The 21,488-nt window shown below is 46.2% G+C and overlaps 2 protein-coding genes and 2 pseudogenes across 2 annotated transcripts; 2 read left to right on the top strand and 2 right to left on the bottom strand.

Annotated features, from left to right (window-relative positions):
- The window catches only part of LOC136526549 (separase-like), a 32,590-nt pseudogene extending 23,500 nt beyond the window's left edge, over nt 1-9,090 (top strand).
- LOC136528626 (uncharacterized) lies at nt 1,796-2,864 on the top strand (annotated as a pseudogene).
- A 386-nt stretch (nt 9,091-9,476) lies between the features above and the next one.
- Nucleotides 9,477-10,471, bottom strand: LOC136526548 (uncharacterized mitochondrial protein AtMg00810-like). Its single transcript, XM_066519180.1, has 2 exons — nt 10,029-10,471; nt 9,477-9,690 (listed from the first exon to the last, which is right to left on the bottom strand). The coding sequence occupies exons 1-2, from the start codon at nt 10,469-10,471 to the stop codon at nt 9,477-9,479; spliced, it is 657 nt and encodes a 218-aa protein (XP_066375277.1).
- Nucleotides 10,472-18,351: 7,880 nt separating this feature from the next.
- LOC136529003 (FCS-Like Zinc finger 1-like) lies at nt 18,352-19,702 on the bottom strand. The gene is made up of 2 exons (XM_066522022.1): nt 19,142-19,702; nt 18,352-18,926 (listed from the first exon to the last, which is right to left on the bottom strand). The coding sequence occupies exons 1-2, from the start codon at nt 19,348-19,350 to the stop codon at nt 18,695-18,697; spliced, it is 441 nt and encodes a 146-aa protein (XP_066378119.1). The 5' UTR covers nt 19,351-19,702; the 3' UTR covers nt 18,352-18,694.
- Nucleotides 19,703-21,488: the final 1,786 nt, after the last annotated feature.

Genomic DNA, 21,488 nt, shown 5'->3' with positions numbered 1-21,488 from the left:
GGCTCGAGCTTCCCTGCTTCCTGATGCAGAGCAAGCAAGCCTGTGTTGCGCCTTTCTACCGTTGAGGACTGCTGCCTGCAGATCGACCGTCCGCCGTGGGCCGTGGCCAACTTCCCCAGAAGCAGAACACTCGAAAATCAGACTTGTGGCTGCTCTTTCTTCACTGCATAGCAGCCTACTCCGCCTCGAACTATAGGAGTTGCTCCTAATACTCACCAATGTCTTCCTGCAGCACCATCGCTCGATTTGGAAGCTCCCCTCATCGATTCCAATCAGCTCCGCCAAGACCCTTCTTTGCCTGCTCACGCACACGCCGTTCCCACGAGCAGTGCTGCAGGAGCCCTTTCTTGCCTGCTCGCACGGTCTCACCACGCCGTAGTCGCTGCGACGGTCGCCGCCGACGTCGCCCAGCCAGGCTCTGACACCATGTAGAACAACAAAGCTTTTGGGAACTCTAGAACTCTCTCTGTCTTTCCTTTTTCACATAATAATATACTCCCTCCGTCCGTGAATACAGGGCGCCATTCCATTTTCACCGAGACCAATAAACGAGTTTAATGCTGTGGCTTCCAAGGAGAATGCTTCGGCTCCGCGTATAATTAATTAGCTGTCGCATATGCGTGCATGCATCAACGGCAAGCCCATTCACTCTTCCGCGCGCCAAAGCAACGGCTCGGACTATTCCCTTGCCCTGCGCTGCATGCATGCAGATGGATTTTCTTTCCCGTTGGCGCGGCAATGAAACTGCAGCACGGCGCGCGCTAATTTCACTCGCATGTAACGGAAATTTCCTTCCTTGGCGCGTGCCTGTTTAGTCCCTTGGCGCGTATCAAATTTTCATTGGCGCTAATGGAAATTGATTTACATGTGGCGCCATGGCCTGTGCCTCCGGTATGTTTCTCCTATAAATAGGGGAATGCTTATTCACAGTGGACACCACACATCTTACTCCTCTACTCATAATGTCCGGTCTAGATTTGAATCAGCCTATTGATTGGGATGAAATTGAGGAATTTGAAGGAGGCGTACTAGATTTGGACTATGATTTCCTTTGGGACCCCGGCAACGAAGGTACTCATGGTTTCCATTTCTATGTTTCGATTATGTTTTCATGTGCGTCTTTCCAAGTGTAATATTTCAGTGGCATCGCAGGTGATGGCGATGACGACAAGATCTACAACGACGCAGCTGACGGCACGGATGAAGCTGGAGTTGAAGGAGAGGCCATGGCTCAACCTGAAGCTGGAGAAGCATACAACGGTGTACACGCCATGGACCAAACTGAAGAAATGGACAACGGTGCACATGCCATGGACCAAAATGACGCCGCTGCCGTTGAAGCATTCGATTCAGGTTAGTACCCGATGGACGTTCTGATGCCGGCTTCAATGTTTTTTCCATTTATTTTTGTTGCTGCGTGCATGTCCCATGCACGTACGGCTGTTTGAACACGAGCATGTTTTTTGTGTGTGTAGGCACTCCTAACAATATCAAGAGGAGGAGGCACTACCCTCCTGACATAAAAAGGGTCATCTATGCAATGTGCTTAGAAAGATCAGCTCCAGGCATGATGAAGGAAGGAGTAACGAAGTCCGTTGCTACTAATATGGGTGTTCCGTGGAGAGTTGTCCAGCGCGTATGGCGAGATGGACAAACTGGTGGTGGAATTTTAGCTTTTGAAAACAAAAAGAAAAAATTTTGTGGTCGAAAAAAAATTCCATTTAACCCAGAAGCCATAAAAGATGTGCCGCTTAGACAGCGTCATACCGTTCGTGACCTAGCCAATGCCTTGCATATGCCAAAGAGCACTTTGCATGACGACCGGCTCAAAGAAGGAAAGTTTAGGCGTCATACAAATGCCATAAAGTTCACCTTAACAGAACAAAACATGAAGGAACGTGTGCGATTTTGCGTAAATATGCTTGATAGTCAAAGCATACCAGATGATCCAACCTTCAAATCCTTATATAATGTCATTTACATAGATGAGAAATGGTTCTATCGGACAAAGAAAAACCAAATTTATTACTTGGCGCCTGGCGAACAGATCCCTCGAAGAACTGTGAAGAGCAAAAATTTCATTGAAAAGGTGATGTTTTTAGGCGTGAAAGCCCGCCCAAGATTTGAGAACGGCGTATGCACATTTGATGGCAAAATAGGGATTTTTCCCTTCACTTACTTGGAGCCAGCCAAGAGGAAAAGTCCCAACAGGCCTAGGGGTAAGATGTTTAATTTTAGGTTCCAGATTTAAATTAGGATTACTCTGCTAATCTTGGTTACTCCACTAACGTGGTTGTATGTACAGGAAGTCAGGAACCATGCAGCTGAAGGCCATGACATCGGTCACAAGAGATACTATCCGAAAGTTTCTCATTGAAAAGGTCTTGCCAGCCATCAAAGAAAAATGGCCTGCTGAAGAAAGAGGACGTCCTATATTCATCCAACAAGATAACGCGAAGACGCATATTGCAGTTGACGATCCCGATTTTTGTCGTGATGCACAAGCAGATGGGTGGGATATACGGCTAATGTGTCAGCCACCCAACTCTCCGGATCTTAATGTTTTAGATCTGGGATTTTTCGCAGCTCTGTAGGCATTGTTTGAGAAGTCATCTCCATCAAACATCCAAGAGATTGAGTCGAATGTGATAAAAGCGTATTTAGAATATCCGGTGGACAGGTCAAACCGTGTGTTCCTAACACTACAAGGGTGCATGATAGAGATTATGCGTGCAAAAGGAGGGCAACATTATGCTATCCCTCATATGAAGAAGGGAACATTAGAGAGAATTCAGCAACTTCCAATAAGGCTTCGAGTAGATAAGGAAATTTATCAAGATGCAGTGAATTTCATCGTTGTATAGCTTAGTGTTTCACAAAAATGTACTCCTACTGCATGTAACCGATTAGATTAAAAAAACAAGAGTACACCATCGCTCGTTTCGCATCACTTGTGTAGTTCAGGAAAATTAGGGAAGATGATTTGAAACATCATTGGACAGACAATCGCAAGGGCTTTCTCATCCTTTTCTGCTTCAGCAGCAACGTGTGCAGCAATACTAGCTTCTTCTTCGGTGTCCTCGAATGAATCTGGAACACAGGTGTCCCCGAGCAGCGAGTCTGGAACGTACCGAATGCTGTCGGAGTCGGTGCCGTGATCGTCACCGGCCGCTTCACTTTCGTCCATTATTGTGAGCGGATGAGCTCCACCAGTGTTGGACAGAGCTCCCGCACGGCGGAGCTCCACTTGCTGACGGAGACGGAGCACTCGCGCGCGGCCAAGCTCGGCCTGCGCTTGCCGTCGCATGCGGATGGCGCAGACACGGAGCACTCGAGCACGACCGAGCTCCTTCTATGCCCTCCGACGCATGCGCCAAGCAATGGCGAACTGCTGCCTTGCCTGCGCCGCAGCAGCCTTCGCGGCCGCAGTCACCTCTGCCATCTTCATCGCTGCACAAAAATGTTAGATTCTGCACTAGTCTCACAGAAGAAGATGCTGCTTACTCATGCAGCGAGAAGATGGCCACTAGAGAAAAGAGGATGCATCCAGAGAACTTATAGTGCTTGCCTTCGTATAGGAGTAGTACTTCTAGTCTCGCTCGAGAGAACATGCATGCGCTGTGAGTGTAACGGCCAGCTGCATGCAGCGTGGGAGCCAAGGAGAAGGGCGACACAAGTTAAATGCTGCATGCACGCGTGAACTGCCGCCGAGCCGCCGCTGTCCTGTATTCCCGGACTTGAAAAAAAAATAGTTACGCCCTGTATTCACGGACGAAGGGAGTACATATACACCAACATACATAGTGGGCTCTAGGCCCATGGGAAACTATAGACAACCCAACAAAGGATATCATTGTGGATGCATTTATGAGGATTGCAAAGATGGTTGATGTTCTCCATAGATGTGGCACAAAAGTTAAACGTGAGATTGTTGTGAAGAGCCAATTACTGTTGGTCGACGATGACATGTCTGAGTATTTGAGTGGTTCTTTGGCACTGATCAAATTGTGGGTTAAGGTAATAACTATTTTACTATTTGCAACACTTCATTGGCATGATTTCATTTATTCGTGTTTTTGAAACTATAGACTATATACAAAGATTTTGAGTATGCTCAAGACGGGGCTGGTGCTCCACTTCTCTTTGACTCCCTTTTGGCATACCCCTCTCCCTTGTCAAAGAAGTTGTTAGGCTTAATTGTAGAGCAGGTATTCTATTTGGACTAACTATGGTGCATCTTAATTGTTTTGTTTTGAGGCTAAATTCTTTGGGCAACATTGTTCTTTTCAGGAGGAGTTAGCATTTGGATCAATGGAACCTCAAGGTACAATATTCTGTGCTCAAATGCAAATAAGGATCTTTGATATTCTCTTGGATGAAATATACTCTTCAGAAGAATATTTTTTGGAGAGATCAAGGGTTCTTATTAGAAAGGCAGGTGTACTTCGTTCATTTGGTATGCAAAACATAAGCAGCTGCCTTCTTATTAGAAAGGCAGGTGTACTTCATTCATTTGGTATGCAAAACATAAGTAGTTGCCTCGAATTTTTATCAAAAGCCATATCGTTACTAGCGGTGAGTTTGAATCACTTGATACAGTTCTAATTTATCTAGAAAAAAATATTTACGATTAATTTTTATTCATCAAATCAGCAAAACATCGCTTCGGATTTCTCTCAAAGAAATTCAACTGCGATCAATCAATTGGCTATTGCACACTGCTTATATGCACATTGCGCTCAGGAGGGCAATGATGATAAGGAGAAAGGCAATGATGATGAGGTGACTACTGAAGATACTAGCTGTGTTCTCGTCTTAATGAAATAATATGCAGCTCTCCTGGTTTGTTTGAGAAAAAAGATACTAGTGTGTTTACTAAGTATATTATCCTTACGAGGTCACTCACTTGTACATCTAGTAAAATGTTGCAACATATATGTGATGTTTTTTAATGGGTGTTATGTGTGAATAGGAGGTACTTGGTAATGCTAGGAGTGCACTTGGCTGGTGGGCAAAGCTTGAAACTTCTGACCATTCTTCTCCTAGTGTGACCTTTCAACAGCTATCCAAAACTGTCGTGCCATTTGTTTGTTCTATGATTGATTTGATGGCAATTAAGGTAAGTTCATGATATATTTTCGACTTATGAGGTTGAGTGAGATGCAAGTACTTTCCTTCAGTAACATAATTATGCATATTTACTCTGCCATCATAGGGATGTTTTAAGCTTCAACTTGACTTTTGCAAGCAATTGATAGTGATATGGAAGAAAGAAAGCTTATCTCATGAAAATATATTTTCCTTCTTGTTCACAAGTGGGCGCCTTAGTCATGCATGCTGTCATCTCCCAATGGACCCAGAAATTGTTTCTAATCTCGCACAACATTTTTCTATTGATTGCTACTGTACTGAATTTTGGAAGAACTGTTTCAAGGGACAACATCCTTCTCTATCTATGTTCCTTTAGAGGATGTTTCTCACTGACTTATTTTTTTCTCAATCATATGAACATTTAAATGGAACGAAGTTCAGTTTTAATTTGAGTGTTGATGAAGTCAATAATGTTGCATCATCTCTTGTTTCTGAAGTTCTGTTGCATCACACTAAATTAGTAACCATTGTCTCTGATTTATGTTTTCAGTTCCGAATCCTATTTTAATTTTGCAGGTTACTTCAAGTGGCAAGTCAATCTTCATAGCTGGCTATCTATATTATGATTTGTCAGAAAAGTTTTTATCAGGAGGCCATATTTCTCAGGCAATGACAACAATTTGGCCTTCTATATTTAGTTGTGAAACACTAGTGCAAAATCCTTTGTGGTTATGAGTTAATTCTAGATTGTGGAGTTGGTTAATATTTTAGCTTGCATGTAGTGGTAACGCCCAATGTTTTTTTTTCTTTTTATAGTCCTTTTCGTATGGAAAAGAAGCCCTCAATTTGCGCAAGAAACTCCTAAAAAGGGAATTCAATCTTAATTTGGGCAGGATTGGAAGCAGGGCAAGCCAATGTTGTGGTGAGCAAAGTTATGTGCCCCTCGAAGCATGGGGACCAACAATAACTAAAATTTGGCCTGATTCCACCAGATCAACCAGCATGAAAGAATCTTTGCTTACTCCATGGAATGTACTTAGATGCTATCTTGAAAGCACTTTGCAGGTATGGTCTAATCTACTGCAGTTGTATACAAATCTGGCACTCTGGCACTATCGCAGCAATTTCTTTATGTATGATGCTCATTATTTGATGTATTCAGGTTGCTATGATACATGAATTGATTGGTAATGCCGCTGAAGCAGAAGTTCTGTTATAGATAGGAAAAGAGATATCTCATTTCCATAGGGTACCAGTTCTCCATATTGCTTTTACGTCATTGCAAGGTATAATATCACATTTCATTTTGTTGGCCGCTTTCTCTATTGGTCCTTTTGTCTCACATTACCTGGATTTATTTTAGGTCAATTGTACTATAAGCAGTAGCTCTAGGACAAAACTGAGAGTGAGCTTAAATATGCGCAGGATTATCTTGCAGAAAATGACACATTCATTTCATGCAAACTATGTAGTCTGACTCTAGATATATCACTTGACATGAAAGATGGAGATTTCCAGGAACAACTTATAGGCAATTTGTCTAGTGCTTTATGCATGTACCTGTCTGCCATTGAGAAATTGGACAAGACTTAGTTTCTTGAAGGAATCTCTGATTACCATAAACCTGGTTGCGACAAAGATTGTATTGCCAAAACCAAGTGTGAAGCTTATAACCATGGTAAAGAACCATTAAGTGCAAAGGATGATGTTTTACCCACATGCATCTGTGTATTGTTGAGACAAGCATCAATTGACCACTGCAATGAGCAAGCGATATTAAATTCTTGAACAAAAAATTCTGAAGCCAGGCCACCATTGGATTCCAAAGTCAAGAGTGGATCAAGGTATCCCTTATGTTTAGCTAAGGAACAGAATGTGGAGACTCGTGTAAAAACTAGTGAACTCTCAAGTAAATAGTTTGCACATGGGGAAGGTGAAAACGTTTTACTACAACAACAACAACAACAAAACATTTAAGTCCCAAACAAGTTGGGGTACGCTAGAGTTGAAACCCAGTAGAAGCAATCAAGGTTCAGTCACGTGAATAGCTATTTTCCAAGCACTCCTATCTAAGGCTAAGTCTTTGGGTATATTATATCCTTTCAAGTCTCCTTTTATTGCCTCTACCCAAGTCAACTTCGGTCTTCCTCTGCCTCTCTTCACATTACTATCCTGGCTTAGGATTCCACTACGCACTGGTGCCCCTGGAGGTCTCTGTTGAACATGTTCAAACCATCTCAACCGGTATTGGACAAGCTTTTCTTCAATTGATGCTACCCCTAATCTATCACGTATATCATCGTTCTGAACTCAATCCCTTCTTATATGACTACAAATCCAATGCAACATACACATTTCCACGACACTTATCTGTTGAACATGTCATCTTTTCATAGGCCAACATTCTGCACCATACAACATAGCAGGTCTAATCGCCGTCCTATAAAACTTGCCTTTTAGCTTCTGTGGTACCCTTTTGTCACATAGAACACCAGATGCTTGACGCCACTTTATCCACGCTGCTTTGATTCTATGGCTAACATCTTCATCAATATCCCTGTCTCTCTATAGCATTGATCCTAAATATCGAAAGGTATCATTCCTAGGCACTACTTGACCTTCCAAACTAATATATTCCTCCTCCCGAGTAGTAGTGCTAAAGTCACATCTCATATACTCAGTTTTAGTTCTACTGAGCCTAAAACCTTTGGACTCCAAAGTCTCCCATCATAACTCCAGTTTCTGATTCACTCCTATTCGACTTTCATCAACTAGCACTACATCGTCCGTGAAAAGCATACACCAAGGGATGTCCCCTTGTATATCCATTGTGACCTCATCCATCACTAAGGCAAACAGATAAGGGCTCAAAGCTGACCCTTGATGTAGTCCTATCCTAATTGAGAAGTCATCCGTGTCTCCATCACTTGTTCGAACACTAGTCACAACATTGTTGTACATGTCCTTAATGAGCCTGACGTACTTTGTTGGGACTTTATGTTTGTCCAAAGCCCACCACATAATATTCCTTGGTATTTTATCATAAGCCTTCTCTAAGTCAATAAAAACCATGTGTAGACCATTCTTTTTCTCCCTATACCGCTCCATAACTTGTCTTATTAAGAAAATGGCTTCCATGGTTGACCTTTCGGACATGAAACCAAATTGGTTCATAGAAACCCACGTTATTGCTCTCAAGCGATGCTCGATAACTCTCTCCCATAGCTTCATAGTATGGCTCATCAACTTAATTCCCCAGTAATTAGTACAGCTTTGAATATCCCCTTTATTCTTGTAGATCGGTACCAATATACTTCTCCTCCACTCGTAAGACATCTTGTTCGATCGAAAAATGTTTTAACAGAGATAAATTGTAAAAAGGATGTATCTTGGAATAATGAACTGCCTTTTGATGCTTTGATTAGTGGTAAAGCAAGCTATTATCTTGATGGTATTGATTGCAGCAAAGATGACATATGCGATATGATTGGATGTTGGAACTGTCTATTGGTTAAATCACTCTATTCCTGTTCCATTCAGAATATTTTGCAGTTCAGAGTGAATTGTGTTCACGGCGCTACCTTTTGCCGCTACTGTTAAAAAGAGGTACATTATTTTTAGTTTATGTTCTTTGTTATGTGTAGTTGTGGGGTTATCATTAGCCACGAAGGCTATCAACTTGCATGAATTCAAAGTATAAATCACACCCTTGGATATGTTGTTTACTTGTTCATTCATATAGTTGCTCGGTTCCTTGTTTTTCCTTCTGCAGCTAGAGCCTTGGGAGTTCACGGTGGAAGACATGAAGTTCACAATATTTATTGGCAGTGCATATCACTATTGTACTTCAGATCACTTCCAGAGGGTTGTTATAGAACTTATGGGCCTCATCTAATTTCACTAATTATGAATGGGAGTATTGATGATTATCTTCCTTTAGAGCATGCAGAAATACTACACAGTTTGAGCTTTTTCCCTAATAAAAGGCTCCCTTCCTGAACAGTCTAGGTTATTCCATTGACTGCCCATTATGCGTGACTTTCTTGTTAGCCCGATTGTATCTCATATTCAGATCTGAAACTACCAGAGGACAGCTTAACCCTTGGCCTCTTGGATTGAATGGAAAATGCAATGGCCTATTTTTACAATGACACTCCCTTGCCCTTTATAGGCAAAGGGGACTCTCACTCGCTACAATATATTCCAACCACTAAAGTGGATGCTGAGCATATTCCTAACACTAGGCTTGGAAGACAAGGAAAGTAAAAAGTACAGGAAAAGTAAGATATAAGTGCTTTAGCACTAGGCTTATCTATCAATCTCCCCCTAGCCTTGTGCTGAGCACTAGAGGTGATCTGCTGTAGCCCAATCCTCTCCCTCATCTCCTAGAACTTGGACTTCCCCAGTGACTTGGTGAGAATGTTAGCCAACTGATCAGTAGTGGTAATGTGGCTAGCCTTGATGCTTCCGTCCTCCAAGCAATCTCTGATGAAGTGGTACTTGATGCGGATGTGCTTGCTTCTTTCATAAAAGACAGGGTTCTTGGCCAGAGCTAGAGCAAACTTGCTGTCCACCTTCAGCTTAACCACATCCCCCTTTCTGCCAAGGAGCTTTGCTAGCATCCTTGACAGCCACAGTGCCTATGTTGCGGAAGTGGTAGTGGCGATGTACTCCGCTTCATAGCTTGAGAGGGCCACCACCTTCTGCTTGTTGGACTACCAGCTGACCAAGCAATCACCGAGGAAGAACTTCATCTTGGTTGTGCTCTTGCTGGTATCCTATCCACATCGCCGACAAGGTCACTGTCGCAGTAGCCGATGAATCGCACCGTGTCGGGGGCCCTTGCATAGTGAAGACCATAGTCGAGGGTGCCCGCCACGTAACGTAGGATTCGATTGATGGCCTATAGATGCTCTATCGTCAGCCGCTCTATGTACCGACTCATGTACCCGACAGCGAATGCGATGTCCGGCCGAGTATGGACCAGGTAGCGCAAGCTCCCGATCAGTCGCTGGTAATGGGTTGGATCGACCTCCTCCGCCGTGCTCTCTCGACTTAGCTTGAGCTTCTCCTCCATTAGGGTGTGGGTCAGATTGCATCCTATCATGCCGCCGAGCTCGAGGATGCGCTTGGCGTAGTGGGTTTGGCGGAGAGCGATCCTAGTGGCATCCTGGCGCACTTTGACGCCGAGGTAGAAGCAGAGGAGGCCAAGGATGCTCATGTCGGATTCCTTCTTCATCTGCACATTGAACACCTCCACCTTCTGCTCTTTAGTGCCGATGATAATGAGGTCATCGACGTAGACGCTGACTAGTAGAACATTGCGTCCGCTGCCCCTACGGTACACCGCCGTCTCATGCGCGCTCTGCTTGAAGTCCATCTTCTTGAGTGTGGCATCAAGCTTTGTGTTCTAGGCACGTGGTGCCTGGCGCAGGCCATAGAGTGCCTTGTGCAGACAGTACACCTTCCCCTCTTGAAAGGTTCTTGTTTGGTTTTGGTAATTGAGTGACAACTTAGGTGGACTAATTGTGTTTATGTGAGATACACAGGTGATTAGTCCACAGGTACATGTGTGTGAGCAACATATGCCATGAAGGTGAAAATGGCTTGGAGATGTTGCAAAGCTCACACATGTGATGATGAAGGAGCTTAAATGCACATGAGACATGACATTGAGTCATGTGATCAAGGTGGAGAAGATCAAGACAAGACTTGGCTTGATGGACCGGTTGCAAGCGTGAAGGGCAAGTCAAAGGCTTTGGAGTGATGGACCACGTGGCAGTGAAGCTTGAGCAAGACTTGGCGCCGATGGACGATGGCAACGGTGAAGAGCAAGTAGAGTCAAGATCGATGAACCAATATGATCATGTGATGATATGAAGTGGATCATATCATTGTTGATCGTGTTGGTGCATGTGTTGCATCGACATTGAAGGAGATGGAATGGAATGCGCAAGGCAAAGGTATAACCTAGGGCATTTCATTTCACCGGTCATAGGTGTGTAGAGAAGTTTATGACCGGGTTTAGGATAGATGGCTGTACTATTAAGAGGGGCAAACTTGTTTGCATATCGGTCATCTAGTGCCACTCGAGTGATATAACTTTGCATTGTCGCTAGGATCGAGTGGCGTGGCAAGTTGAGTGGCTAACATCCTTTGGGAAATGATTGTGAAAATGCTAACACACTTACACATGGTGGTATACACTTGGTGGTGTTGGCACATTTACAAAGGAGGTGGTGTTTGCAGGGGTGAGATAGGTTTTGGGGGAAATGGTGGTGTACACTTGGTGGTGTTCGGCGCTTTCGAGAAAATGGAATGCCTACTTTCTATTGCGCTGGATGTAAATTCTTGTGGTTAGCACACTTGAGCAAGGGTAAAGAAGTTAGAAGTGAAAACGAGTTGGTTGCGAAGATGCCAGCGTCGGTCAACTGATCGGACGCTGGATCTACATGGACCGGACGCTGGCAGGCTGCGTCCGGTCAGGCTGACGTACGGTGACGCAGAAGCTAGAGTGTGACCGGACGCTGGCTGCGTCCGATCAAGTGTGACCGGACGCGTCCGGTCGAGGTCGGTACCTTACTAGAAACGACCGGACGCTGGGGGTTCAGCGTCCGGTCAGTTGAAGCTACTGTGTCTGGTCAAGTCAAGTGACCGTTGGAATCGGGACACGTGGTCATCTGCAGGCGACCGGACGCTGAGGTCCAGCGTCCGGTCAACACGACCGGAGCGTCCGGTCGGCCCGACCGTTGCCCAGTGAAGGGGTAACGGCTAGTTTAGCCCTTGGGGCTATAAATAGAAGTGGCCCTCAGCCATGGCTGGTGCTGAGCACCTTGAGGGACTTTGTGTCCATGCTTGAGAGTGCTTGGGAGCCCTCCATCACACACATACTTGATAGTGATCATTCGATTGTGTGAGTGAGCGATTCTAGTGCGATTGCATCGTGAGGTTGCATCGAGTGGCACTAGGTGATCGAGTTGTAAGCCGGTGGTGCTTATTACTCTTGGAGGTTGCCACCTCCTAGACGGCTTGGTGGTCTTCGTCGAAGCGCGCAAGAAGCTTGTGCGGCGCTCCGGAGAAGTGCTTGTGAGGGGCATTGTGCTCGCCCCGCGGGAGCCGCGAAGAGCAACTCTAGTAAAGCATGTCATTGAGCTACCCTCACTCAAGGGGTAGGTTCTTGCGGTGCCCGACATGCGGGCTTAGCGGGTGATGCTAATTAGCCGCCGAACCACCAAGTGAGCGGTCGACACAACGGGGACTAGCATGTTGGCAAACACGTGAACCTCGGAAGAAAAATCATCGTGTCAACCTTATTCTTCCCGTTGGTTTGCATCCCCATTACACAAGCTTGCAATTACTTTTATACATATTAAGCTTGTGTAGTTGCTCTTGTAATTAGATAGCTTGTGTAGCTTGCTAATTACCTTCTTGCTTGTGTAGCATAGAAGTAGCTCCCTTGCATGGCTAATTTGGTTTTAGTAACCTTGTTAGTCACATTACTTAGTTTGTGTAGCTAAGTATTTACGCTCTCTAATTAGGCATTGGTTGCCTTGTTATTGAGCATTGCTAGTGAGCTTAGTTAGCTTTGTGCTTTTGCTTACTAGCATGTGTAGGAGCTCCCTTGTTGCTTAAAGTACTAGTGGCATTGGTTTGTATAACCTTGCTCCTAGAATTGTTTAGGAGAGCTCTAACTAGCCCGGCACCTTTGTTGCATAATTGTTATCTTTGCAAGGTGCTAGTGAACATATAGAGTGGGGTATAGTCTTGGCTAGACCGATATTTTTAATTTCGCATTTGTATCGGTTAGCCGACGCGATTAAGTTTTAGAAAAGACTATTCACCCCCCTCTAGTCGCCATCTCGACCCTTCACCTCTTCTCCGACGACGGCATAGCCAGGTGGCTGGCACACGTAGACCTCCTCCTTGAGATCACCGTTGAGGAAGGCGGACTTCACATCCATGTGGTGGACTTACCACCCTTCTTGAGCCGCCAGCACAAGGAGGACATGGACTGACTCCATGCGCACCACGGGGGCGAAGGCATTGTCATAGTCGATCCCCTCCTGCTGAATGAAGCCACGCGCCACCAGCCATGCCTTGTGCTTGATCACGGTGCCCAACTTGTCATTCTTAAGCTTGAACACCCACTTTAGGGTGATAGGGCGATGGCCGTCAGGCAGTGGCACCAGCTCCCAGGTGTGATTCTGCTCGATGGACTTGAGCTCCCGCTCCATCGCCGCCTGCCATGTTGGATCACCCTATGCCTCAGCGTAAGTGGTTGGCTCACCGGCGTACGTCAGATGAAGCTAGGTGAAGAGCCTCTCGGGCTGGTCTAGTGAAAATTGGTCGCCGAGGATGCTTGCCATGGTACAGTATCACAGAGGCTCATTGTCATAGTAGGTGTCTAGGCGGTCTTCATCGTCCTCCAGCGGTGTGGCATACTCGACCTTCAACTGCCCTGTGTGCACTGGTGTCGTAGCGGGCGAGGTAGAAGACACCGAGGAGGTCGGTTGGTATGCTGGAGAGATCGGCTACGATGATGTAGAGGTAAGAGAGGTCGGCTATGGTGCTAGAGAGGTCAGAGCTACTACCGATGGACTACGACCACCGTCGATGGGCTGCCAATCTCCCTCGGATTTGGTGATGGCGAATGAGGTGGAGTTGGTGAAGAGGTCAGCACTGGTGATGAAGACCCATACGTTGATGAAGATGCACCTTGTGCTTCCTCAGCACCTCTAGCCCACGTGTACTCAACGGTGAAGTCACGAAGCGTGGTCACCGACCTGTCATCCACCGCCTTGTCCCATGCCTAGCCACGTCCTTCATCGAACACGATGTTGCGTGCCACGCGCATGTGCCGTATCGCTGAGTCAAGCATGCAGTAGGCCTTAGCCCCCTCTCGTAGCCAATAAAGAACCCCGACGAGCTACAATCATCGAGCTTGTCGATGTGGTTCAGCTCCTTGACGAAGGCGAGTTGGCCAAAGATGAGTAGATAGCTACGCCCATGCCAAGCCTCATACAACATCTTGCCATTGAGCGCACTGGTCGGAGAGCGGTTCAACAGGTGTACGACGGTCATGCCACACTGTTTGAGGAGCGCACGCGCTGCTACCACCACCGTCTGATTGCGACGCTCGACCATGCCATTCTGCTGCGGTGAGTAGGGCATAGAGTAGTGGCGTTGAATCCCCTCATTGGCGCAGTACGCCATGAACTCAGCTATCGTGAATTCACCATCGTTGTCCGTGCGGAGCACTCAGAGCTTGCGGCCACACTCCTTCTTCGTGGCTGCTTGGTGGCGCTTGATGGTGTCCGCAGCGGCTGCCTTGGAATCAAGCAGCATGGCCCACATATAGCAGGTGGCATCGTCGACGAGAAGTAGGAAGTAGCGCCGATCTCCAGAAGTGGCCGATGACACTGGACCGTAGAGGTCGCTGTGCACCAGCTCGAGCTGCTTGGTGGCGTGGTAGGAGGCTTGACGCAGGAAGGGCTGGCACTTCAGCTTGGTCACCACACGGGTGTCACAAAGTTGCTCGACGTGGACGATGCAGGGCATGCCGCGGACCATCTCCTTCTTGCCGAGCTGCTTCAGGGATTCGAAGTGAAGGTGCCCGAAGTGTTTGTGCCAGCGCCATGCCTTATCATCCCAGCGCGCAGCTAGGCAGAGGGGGTGCACCACCTGTACATGGAGCACATAAAGGTGGTTGCTACACCGGTTCACCTTGGCGAGAAGACGGCAGCCTCTATCCTAGATGCGTAGCACGCCGTCCTCAATCTCTACCCATGAGCCATTCTTGTCTAGCTGCCCAACGCTGATGATGGAGTTCTTTAAGGCCGAGATGTAGTTCACCCCGGTGAGAAGACGGTGCTCCCCTGTCTTGGCCTTGAAGATGATCAAGCCGATGCCCTTGATCTCGACGGCGGAGGCGTCACCGAACTTGACAGAGCCCTTCACGCCAGAGTCCAGGTCGAAGAAAAACTCGCACCGACCAGTCATGTGGTGCGTCGCACCGATATCACATGTGGAGATATCATGGTTTGTAAGCATCGTACGTGACAACGTGCACGAAATCTTCTGAAATTTTTATCATAGCCTCCACATATGATATCACGACATCTCAACAAGTTTCATGATTTTCGAACTTCGTTTGCTTTTTATAGAGTTTATAAACACTTCACACGCAATTTCGCGGACATGTTTCGTGAACAAGATGTCCGAAATTTCGGGTCCGTTCCTGGATACGGCCTCTCATAACACTCACTAACATGACTATCAATTTTCGAATCATTAAACTCCATTATTCGTACCACGTGCAGTTCAAATTTCTAATTTCCGAAAAAATTCAAGTAAACGAAATAAAGTAACTAAATATAACAAAAAGCCACAAAAAATCCACAAATTGTAACTAGGAGTTCCTGGTGCTTTAAAAAGGCTGCACAAAAAAATTAGAGGCCAAAAACAAAAAAACAAAAAAAACTTTGCCGAGTGCCGGGGCATGGCACTCGGCAAAGGGTGTCTTTGCCGAGTGCCAGCCATCAGGCACTCGGCAAAGAATGTTTTAAATTTTTTTAAAAAAATTTCCTTTTTGTCGAGTGCATCCACAGGAGCACTCGGCAAAGAAATAATAAAAAAAATTAAATCTTTGCCGAGTGCCGTCCAGGGGGCACTCGGCAAAGTATTTTAAAAATAAAAAAAATTCTTTGCCGAGCGCCAGATCTGAGACGCTCGGCAAAGAATTTTTAAAAAAATTTAAATCTTTGCCGAATTCCAGATCTGGGGCACTCGGCAAAGAAATTAAAAACAAAAACAAAAACAAATCTTTGCCGAGTGCCTAGCCGCAGACACTCGGCAAAGAAGGCCGTGGCAGGGCGCCGTTTCACGGGCAGCCTATGCCGAGTGTAGAGATTTTGCCGAGAGTCTGGCACTCGGCAAAGAAGTCCTTTGCCGAGTGCCCGTGTTTGCCGAGTTTCCGGCACTCGGCAAAGAAATCTTTGCCGAGTGCAGCACTCGGCAAAGAAGATCTTTGCCGAGTGTCCAATTTTTGACACTCGACAAAGAATTTTGCACTCGGCAAAGTCTCTGTTTTCAGTAGTGCCAGCTGTCAGTGGGTCTGAAAAAAGCCAGCGTTAAAACCGTCTACTCCTGGAGCCTTGCTTGGCGCCATCTGAAAGAGAGCCTCCTCCACTTCCTGCTCAGAGAAAGGTATCTCCAAAACAGGCGCCATCTCCGCTCCCCTTTTGCAAGCTTGATAGGCCCTCTTGTCCTTCTCATGGTGGTGGTGAGCAAGGTGAGGGAGCCAAGGGGGCACATGACTCACTCGCCCCTTTTTCTTGCAGTCACACTCGAGCTCTTGGAATATCTCCAAAGGCATCATATTGTTTGCACTATTCGCATGTTAAGTTGTTAACGTCACACTAAATTTCTAGTCTAGCCCGGAAGCATCCACGATCGAAGACGACGGATTCTCGTACGCACTGCATCCACTTGGATTCAAGGCCTGTTACAATCATGGCTTTGGTCTCTCTTAACTTTGTGTTGGGCTTTCATTGGCTAAACTCATGAGTCACTAGGGATTTTTTGTAGTTGTTATGGCAACATGTAACTTTGCTTTTGTTTGACACAGGAAAAAATTATGAATTACCTCTTGTAAGTTGTTCTAATAGTATGTACTAATGGGTTGTTTAAGATTGCTGTCCCAAAAAAAGCTCCTAAAATCGCATACCTATATGGGCGTATAGTCGGCTGAATTTTGGATTTCCTCTGATTTGTTTGTAAATTTGGATCCCGGAAAAGTAGTGCTAAGGGTGTGCTTGGATCATTGAGTGTTTTGAAGGTAGTGTTACTCCCACTTGCTCATATATGTCTGCTCATTTGCTCACGGTATTCAACATGGATCATTTCAAGGTCAAAAGTGCATTGGTGCGGTAATTTGTTATAAATTGTAGTGTCTGAAATCATTGCACGGTGATGCATCACGTTTTGACCTGCAGATCAATGAAACCTTCTCTATAGTAGTACCTCCGTCATAAAAAAAGATCTAGTTTTAGGTATGGTCAAATAATTTCGTGACTCTAAATAGGACATATTATCAACATATGCATGACTCTAATAAATATATTATAATATTTCATGAAGAATCTAACTATACATATATTTAGTTTGATTTTGCTCATATTAGTATATTTTTAAAATAATTCAAATTTGGTCAAACTTCAAATCAGTTACTTATTAACACTATTCTAAAATTGTATTTTTGTTGGAAAAGATAAGTAGTTTGTTTGTGGAACCTGGTGGACTAATAATGGTCAGTGCAGAGATGATGATATATGCCAAGGGAAGAAATATGTGCAACTAGAAAACATTCACACTTGTTCTGCCAGTGTCCTTGACTGTGACTTAAACACTGTGCACTGCCCCTTTTTCTTTCCCACACAAGGACATAAATGGCTGGTGAGCTTTTGCTTTTTCATCAGTACCTGTGATTGCTGCAAAGCAAAGGAACATGATGCTTAATTATAATTATTATTATTATATAATGCGCCGCCCTTGTGTATTGCTAGCTGCCACTTCTTGCAATTAGTTTTAGCAGGAAAACAGAAGCAAAAATTGTCATCAATCAGAAGACAGAAGCGAAGGATGAAAAGATGAGGCGTCTGAAATCTTTCAGCCTAATTAAGCCCTGAGAAGAAAAAAAAGGTTAGCCAGGTAGTACAAGTGAGATTATAGGTGTTTAGGACAAATAAAGGTTAGGATTAGCTGCCGGAATAATGGAAGACTAGTGTGTGTGCTCTGTGCATGTCGTGGCACCTCAACCATATCTCCTGTTAAGGGCCGGTTTGGTTTCTATCACATCGAATGTTTAGACACATGCATAGAGTATTAAATATAGACTAATTATGAAACTAATTACATAACCTACAACTAATTTGCGAGACGAATCTTTTAAGTCTAATTGGTCCATCATTTGACAACATAGTGCTACAGTAAACACGTGCTAATGACAGATTAATTAGGTTTAAAAAATCGTCTCGCAAATTAGCCTCCATCTATGTAATTGGTTTTATAATTAATCTATATTTAATGCTCTTTATTACTAAACATTCGATGTGATATGAATTTAGGAGCGACTAAAGAACCAAACATTCGATGTGATATTGTTCTGAATTTCTCATCCGTCCATTCAAAAGCAGTCACATCGATCGACCTCATGGCAAGAAAAAGGCGCAAGAAATGAAATAAACAGTAAAACGAAGACGATGAAATGAAGCGAGAAATTAAAGCTCAAGAACACATGGTAGTAATTAATCTTTTAATTTAGTACTACTGATTTTGTACATGTAGGTAGCTAAGTCATCACAAAGCTTGGTTATTCGTTTCTACGTAGCGTCCAGATGCATGTCGTCGTTCGTCGTCAGTCCTGCTGCAACTCATCCATGGCGGCAGAAAAGAATCACCTACTGATCCCGCGACGACACGCGCGCACAGGCACGATCGGCCTGACCATCGGTACAACTGCATGCACTGCAGGGTCCTCGCTGCTGCACGAGCAGGATGCTCGAATAATCTCGAGTGCCCGCCGCCTGTGGCTAGGTGTAGGTAGCTAGCTGGCGGCCACGGGCGGGTTGCGCGCGGCGAGGTTGGCGATGGTGGGGCGGCGGCGCATCACCGGCGGAGGCCTGGTCGACGCCGCCGCCTCAGCTGCCGCAAGCGAGGAGGACGACGACGCGGGCGCGCGCTGCAGGAGGCGGTGGCGCCGCGCCGCCGCGTGGAGCGCCTCGTCCATGTCCATCTGCTCGTCCCTGCAGTCCTCGCTGCAGAACGCCGCGTCCCCCCTGCGTCGTGCGTGGGCGCACGAGTCAGCACTCAGCACACGCGGGCCGGGCGCGCCATAACCAAGACACCGGGCACACCGCACGCCATGGCTCCATGCCTCCATGGACCATGCCACCATGGGGTGCGTGTGTGATGGAACGCACAAGGAATAAGGACTAAGGAGGGGATGAGAGTGAGGAAGACACCGATGGCGCGATGGCACGCACGCACGTACTTGTACATGAAGACGTCGCGGTCGCAGGCGATGCTCTCCTTGCAGAGGTAACAGGACTCGAGGTAGTGGAGGCGACGACGCGCCACGGCGCCGCCGGCGCCGGTCGGCCTCATCGTCACCCGGTAGAACCTCGTGCCCACCTTCACGTACCCCTCCTCGTCGTCGTCGTCCTCCATCGCCTCCGCCGCCGTGACCTTGGTCTCTTGCATGTGCGCGCGTGGACACCAACGACAAGCCTCTCTCTCTCTCTCTCTCTCACACACACTCACTCTCTAGCTACCAAGGCAGCTGCTATAGCATGGTAGTCCCCTCCCACGCTACTCGCCTTGCACGCACTTCCCAGAGAAAGAAGCTGCTTGTTAAGCTGCCATCTCCATGCCTTGCTTGCAGTTGTCTGGCTCTCAGAGAAGACGGTACAAGAGAATAGAGAAGACGATGCTGATGCTGGCCCCTAGCCTACTAGGTACTATGGCGGCATGGCGGCGATGATGGCGCCCAACAAGAAGGCGTGTTCTTCTTCCTCTCTACCTCTTCTTCTCGTTGGTTCGGTAGACGGAGCTGCCCCAGGAGGAGGCTATATATACAAATGTTTTAAATCTCCGGCTATAGCTGTTTGAGAATGATTTAGCTAAGTTTTTGTATATACAAGTTAGGCTTTAACTGCCGCTATATCTCGTTACAGTCGGCTATAACCTGTTTTGAGACATAGAAAGCTAAATGTCTATTTAAAACCTTGTATATACTTATATATATATATGTGTGCGCGTGCGTGTGCGGCTTGTCTGCACGCGCGCTGCGTGCCTGCCATGCTTGGGGTCGGGTTCCTGAGGTGTGTGTCGTTGCAACTCGCGCAAGCAAAACCATGGGTGGTAGGGGCAGGAGGGCATGGGCGGTGTCATGGAACCTGTTGGCGGCGCATGGCTGCCTGCGATGCCTGCCTGCCTAGGGGGGATTAATGTCGTATATGTAAGCTAACCTGCAGAGCAGCAAGTTGATACACGCCTGAATTAAAGAACGATCCATCTTCCATTTCAAAAGGAAACGGGATCAGACTCGACGAATAATCATGCATTGTTTACTGATTGAAAGATTTTATAATTATTAGTACACTCTCTCTAGTGTATAAGAATATGAACGAAGTCTATCGTTCTAGGGCCAAACATTGGCATGCAGCGCGTTTAGACACGTCATGTCTCTTGTGGCATCTCCAACATATAGAACCACCTCTATTTCCATACGATGATCGGTAAAAAAAATGCAGCCCAACTACTCTTCCATCGTTCCCATCACACCACCGATAGATCCTCGACCCACACATAGTCCCGGTTTTTTAAAAGGGACCTGGGACTAAAGGCCGTGATCTTTAATCCCAGGTCACAGAACATGAACTAAAGCCTATTCTTCGAACACAATACCTCTTACCTCGCATGTAGCTTTCTTACCAACTCAATTGCATACCACATGTGACAAAGTCTTGTGCGCTCTTCTTTTGAATTAACATGTGGGGGACCTTTAGTCCCTGGTGGAAGACCTTTAGTCCGGGTTGGTGACACCAACCGGGACTAAAAGGTCACCTTTAATTCGTGTTGGTGACACTAAATGTTTGAGGACATTTAGTCCGGGTTGGTAACACCAACCGAGACTAAAGGGTGGCTTTTAGTCCCGGTTGGTGTTACCAACCGGGATAAAAGGGCCTTCGGTGCCTGTAATATTTAGACCCAGGACTAATGCTCTCATTAATACCGAACGCCAACACAACTAAGACTAAAGGTGCAAACCGAAAATCGTTTCTCTACTAGTGACGGGCATGTTCGCTTGAACTTATCAGCCAGCTTATCAGCTAGAATCTACAGTATTTTTCTCTTACAATAAAACAGCTTCCGCCGGCTTTAATACCGGCCGAACAGGCCCGACACCTGTCAGACTGTCATGGAGCCTCCCCGCTCCGCTAAGCTTCGCCACTCCCCCCTCCACTCTACCATGCCTCGCCACCGGAGGAGGATGAAAAGCTTGCGGTGAATGGGCTTGACATCTACCATCCTTTCTCCACCGGCACGCCCTGTCTACTGGTGCGCCAACAGCTCCTCCCATGCCACGTGCCATAGGATCGAGGCCACCCGCTTCTCCACTTCCCGCCACCTCTCAACCATGCTCTGTGGCTGCTCCTCCACGCCAGATCTAGTGAGGATCAAACCATTCGATAGGTTGTAGTTGTTTGTCGCCATCGAAAAGGAGGTGTGGCTTCAACAAGCGAGAGGCCAAGGACGAATGCGACACCCTGAATCTGGCGGAGCTCACAACTAGGGAGTTTGACATTGGACTTCCTACGGGCCGGAGTAGTAATGGT

Source organism: Miscanthus floridulus, chromosome 19, assembly GCF_019320115.1.
Source record: "Miscanthus floridulus cultivar M001 chromosome 19, ASM1932011v1, whole genome shotgun sequence".
NCBI lineage: Eukaryota > Viridiplantae > Streptophyta > Magnoliopsida > Poales > Poaceae > Miscanthus > Miscanthus floridulus.
Note: the sequence above shows the minus strand (reverse complement) of the source record. Positions and strands in the feature narration are given on the sequence as shown.

What these genes read in the sequence shown, in the direction of transcription:
- LOC136526548 (XM_066519180.1), bottom strand. Translation starts at nt 10,471, where the DNA reads ATGGACTTCAAGCAGAGCGCGCATGAGACGGCGGTGTACCGTAGGGGC. An exon ending in GCTGTCGGGTACATGAGTCG is followed by an intron (nt 9,691 to 10,028) that starts GTACATAGAGCG and finishes GCTCCTTGGCAG; the next exon opens with AAAGGGGGATGTGGTTAAGC.
- LOC136529003 (XM_066522022.1), bottom strand. Translation starts at nt 19,350, where the DNA reads ATGCAAGAGACCAAGGTCACGGCGGCGGAGGCGATGGAGGACGACGAC. An exon ending in CGCGACGTCTTCATGTACAA is followed by an intron (nt 18,927 to 19,141) that starts GTACGTGCGTGC and finishes CGCACGACGCAG; the next exon opens with GGGGGACGCGGCGTTCTGCA.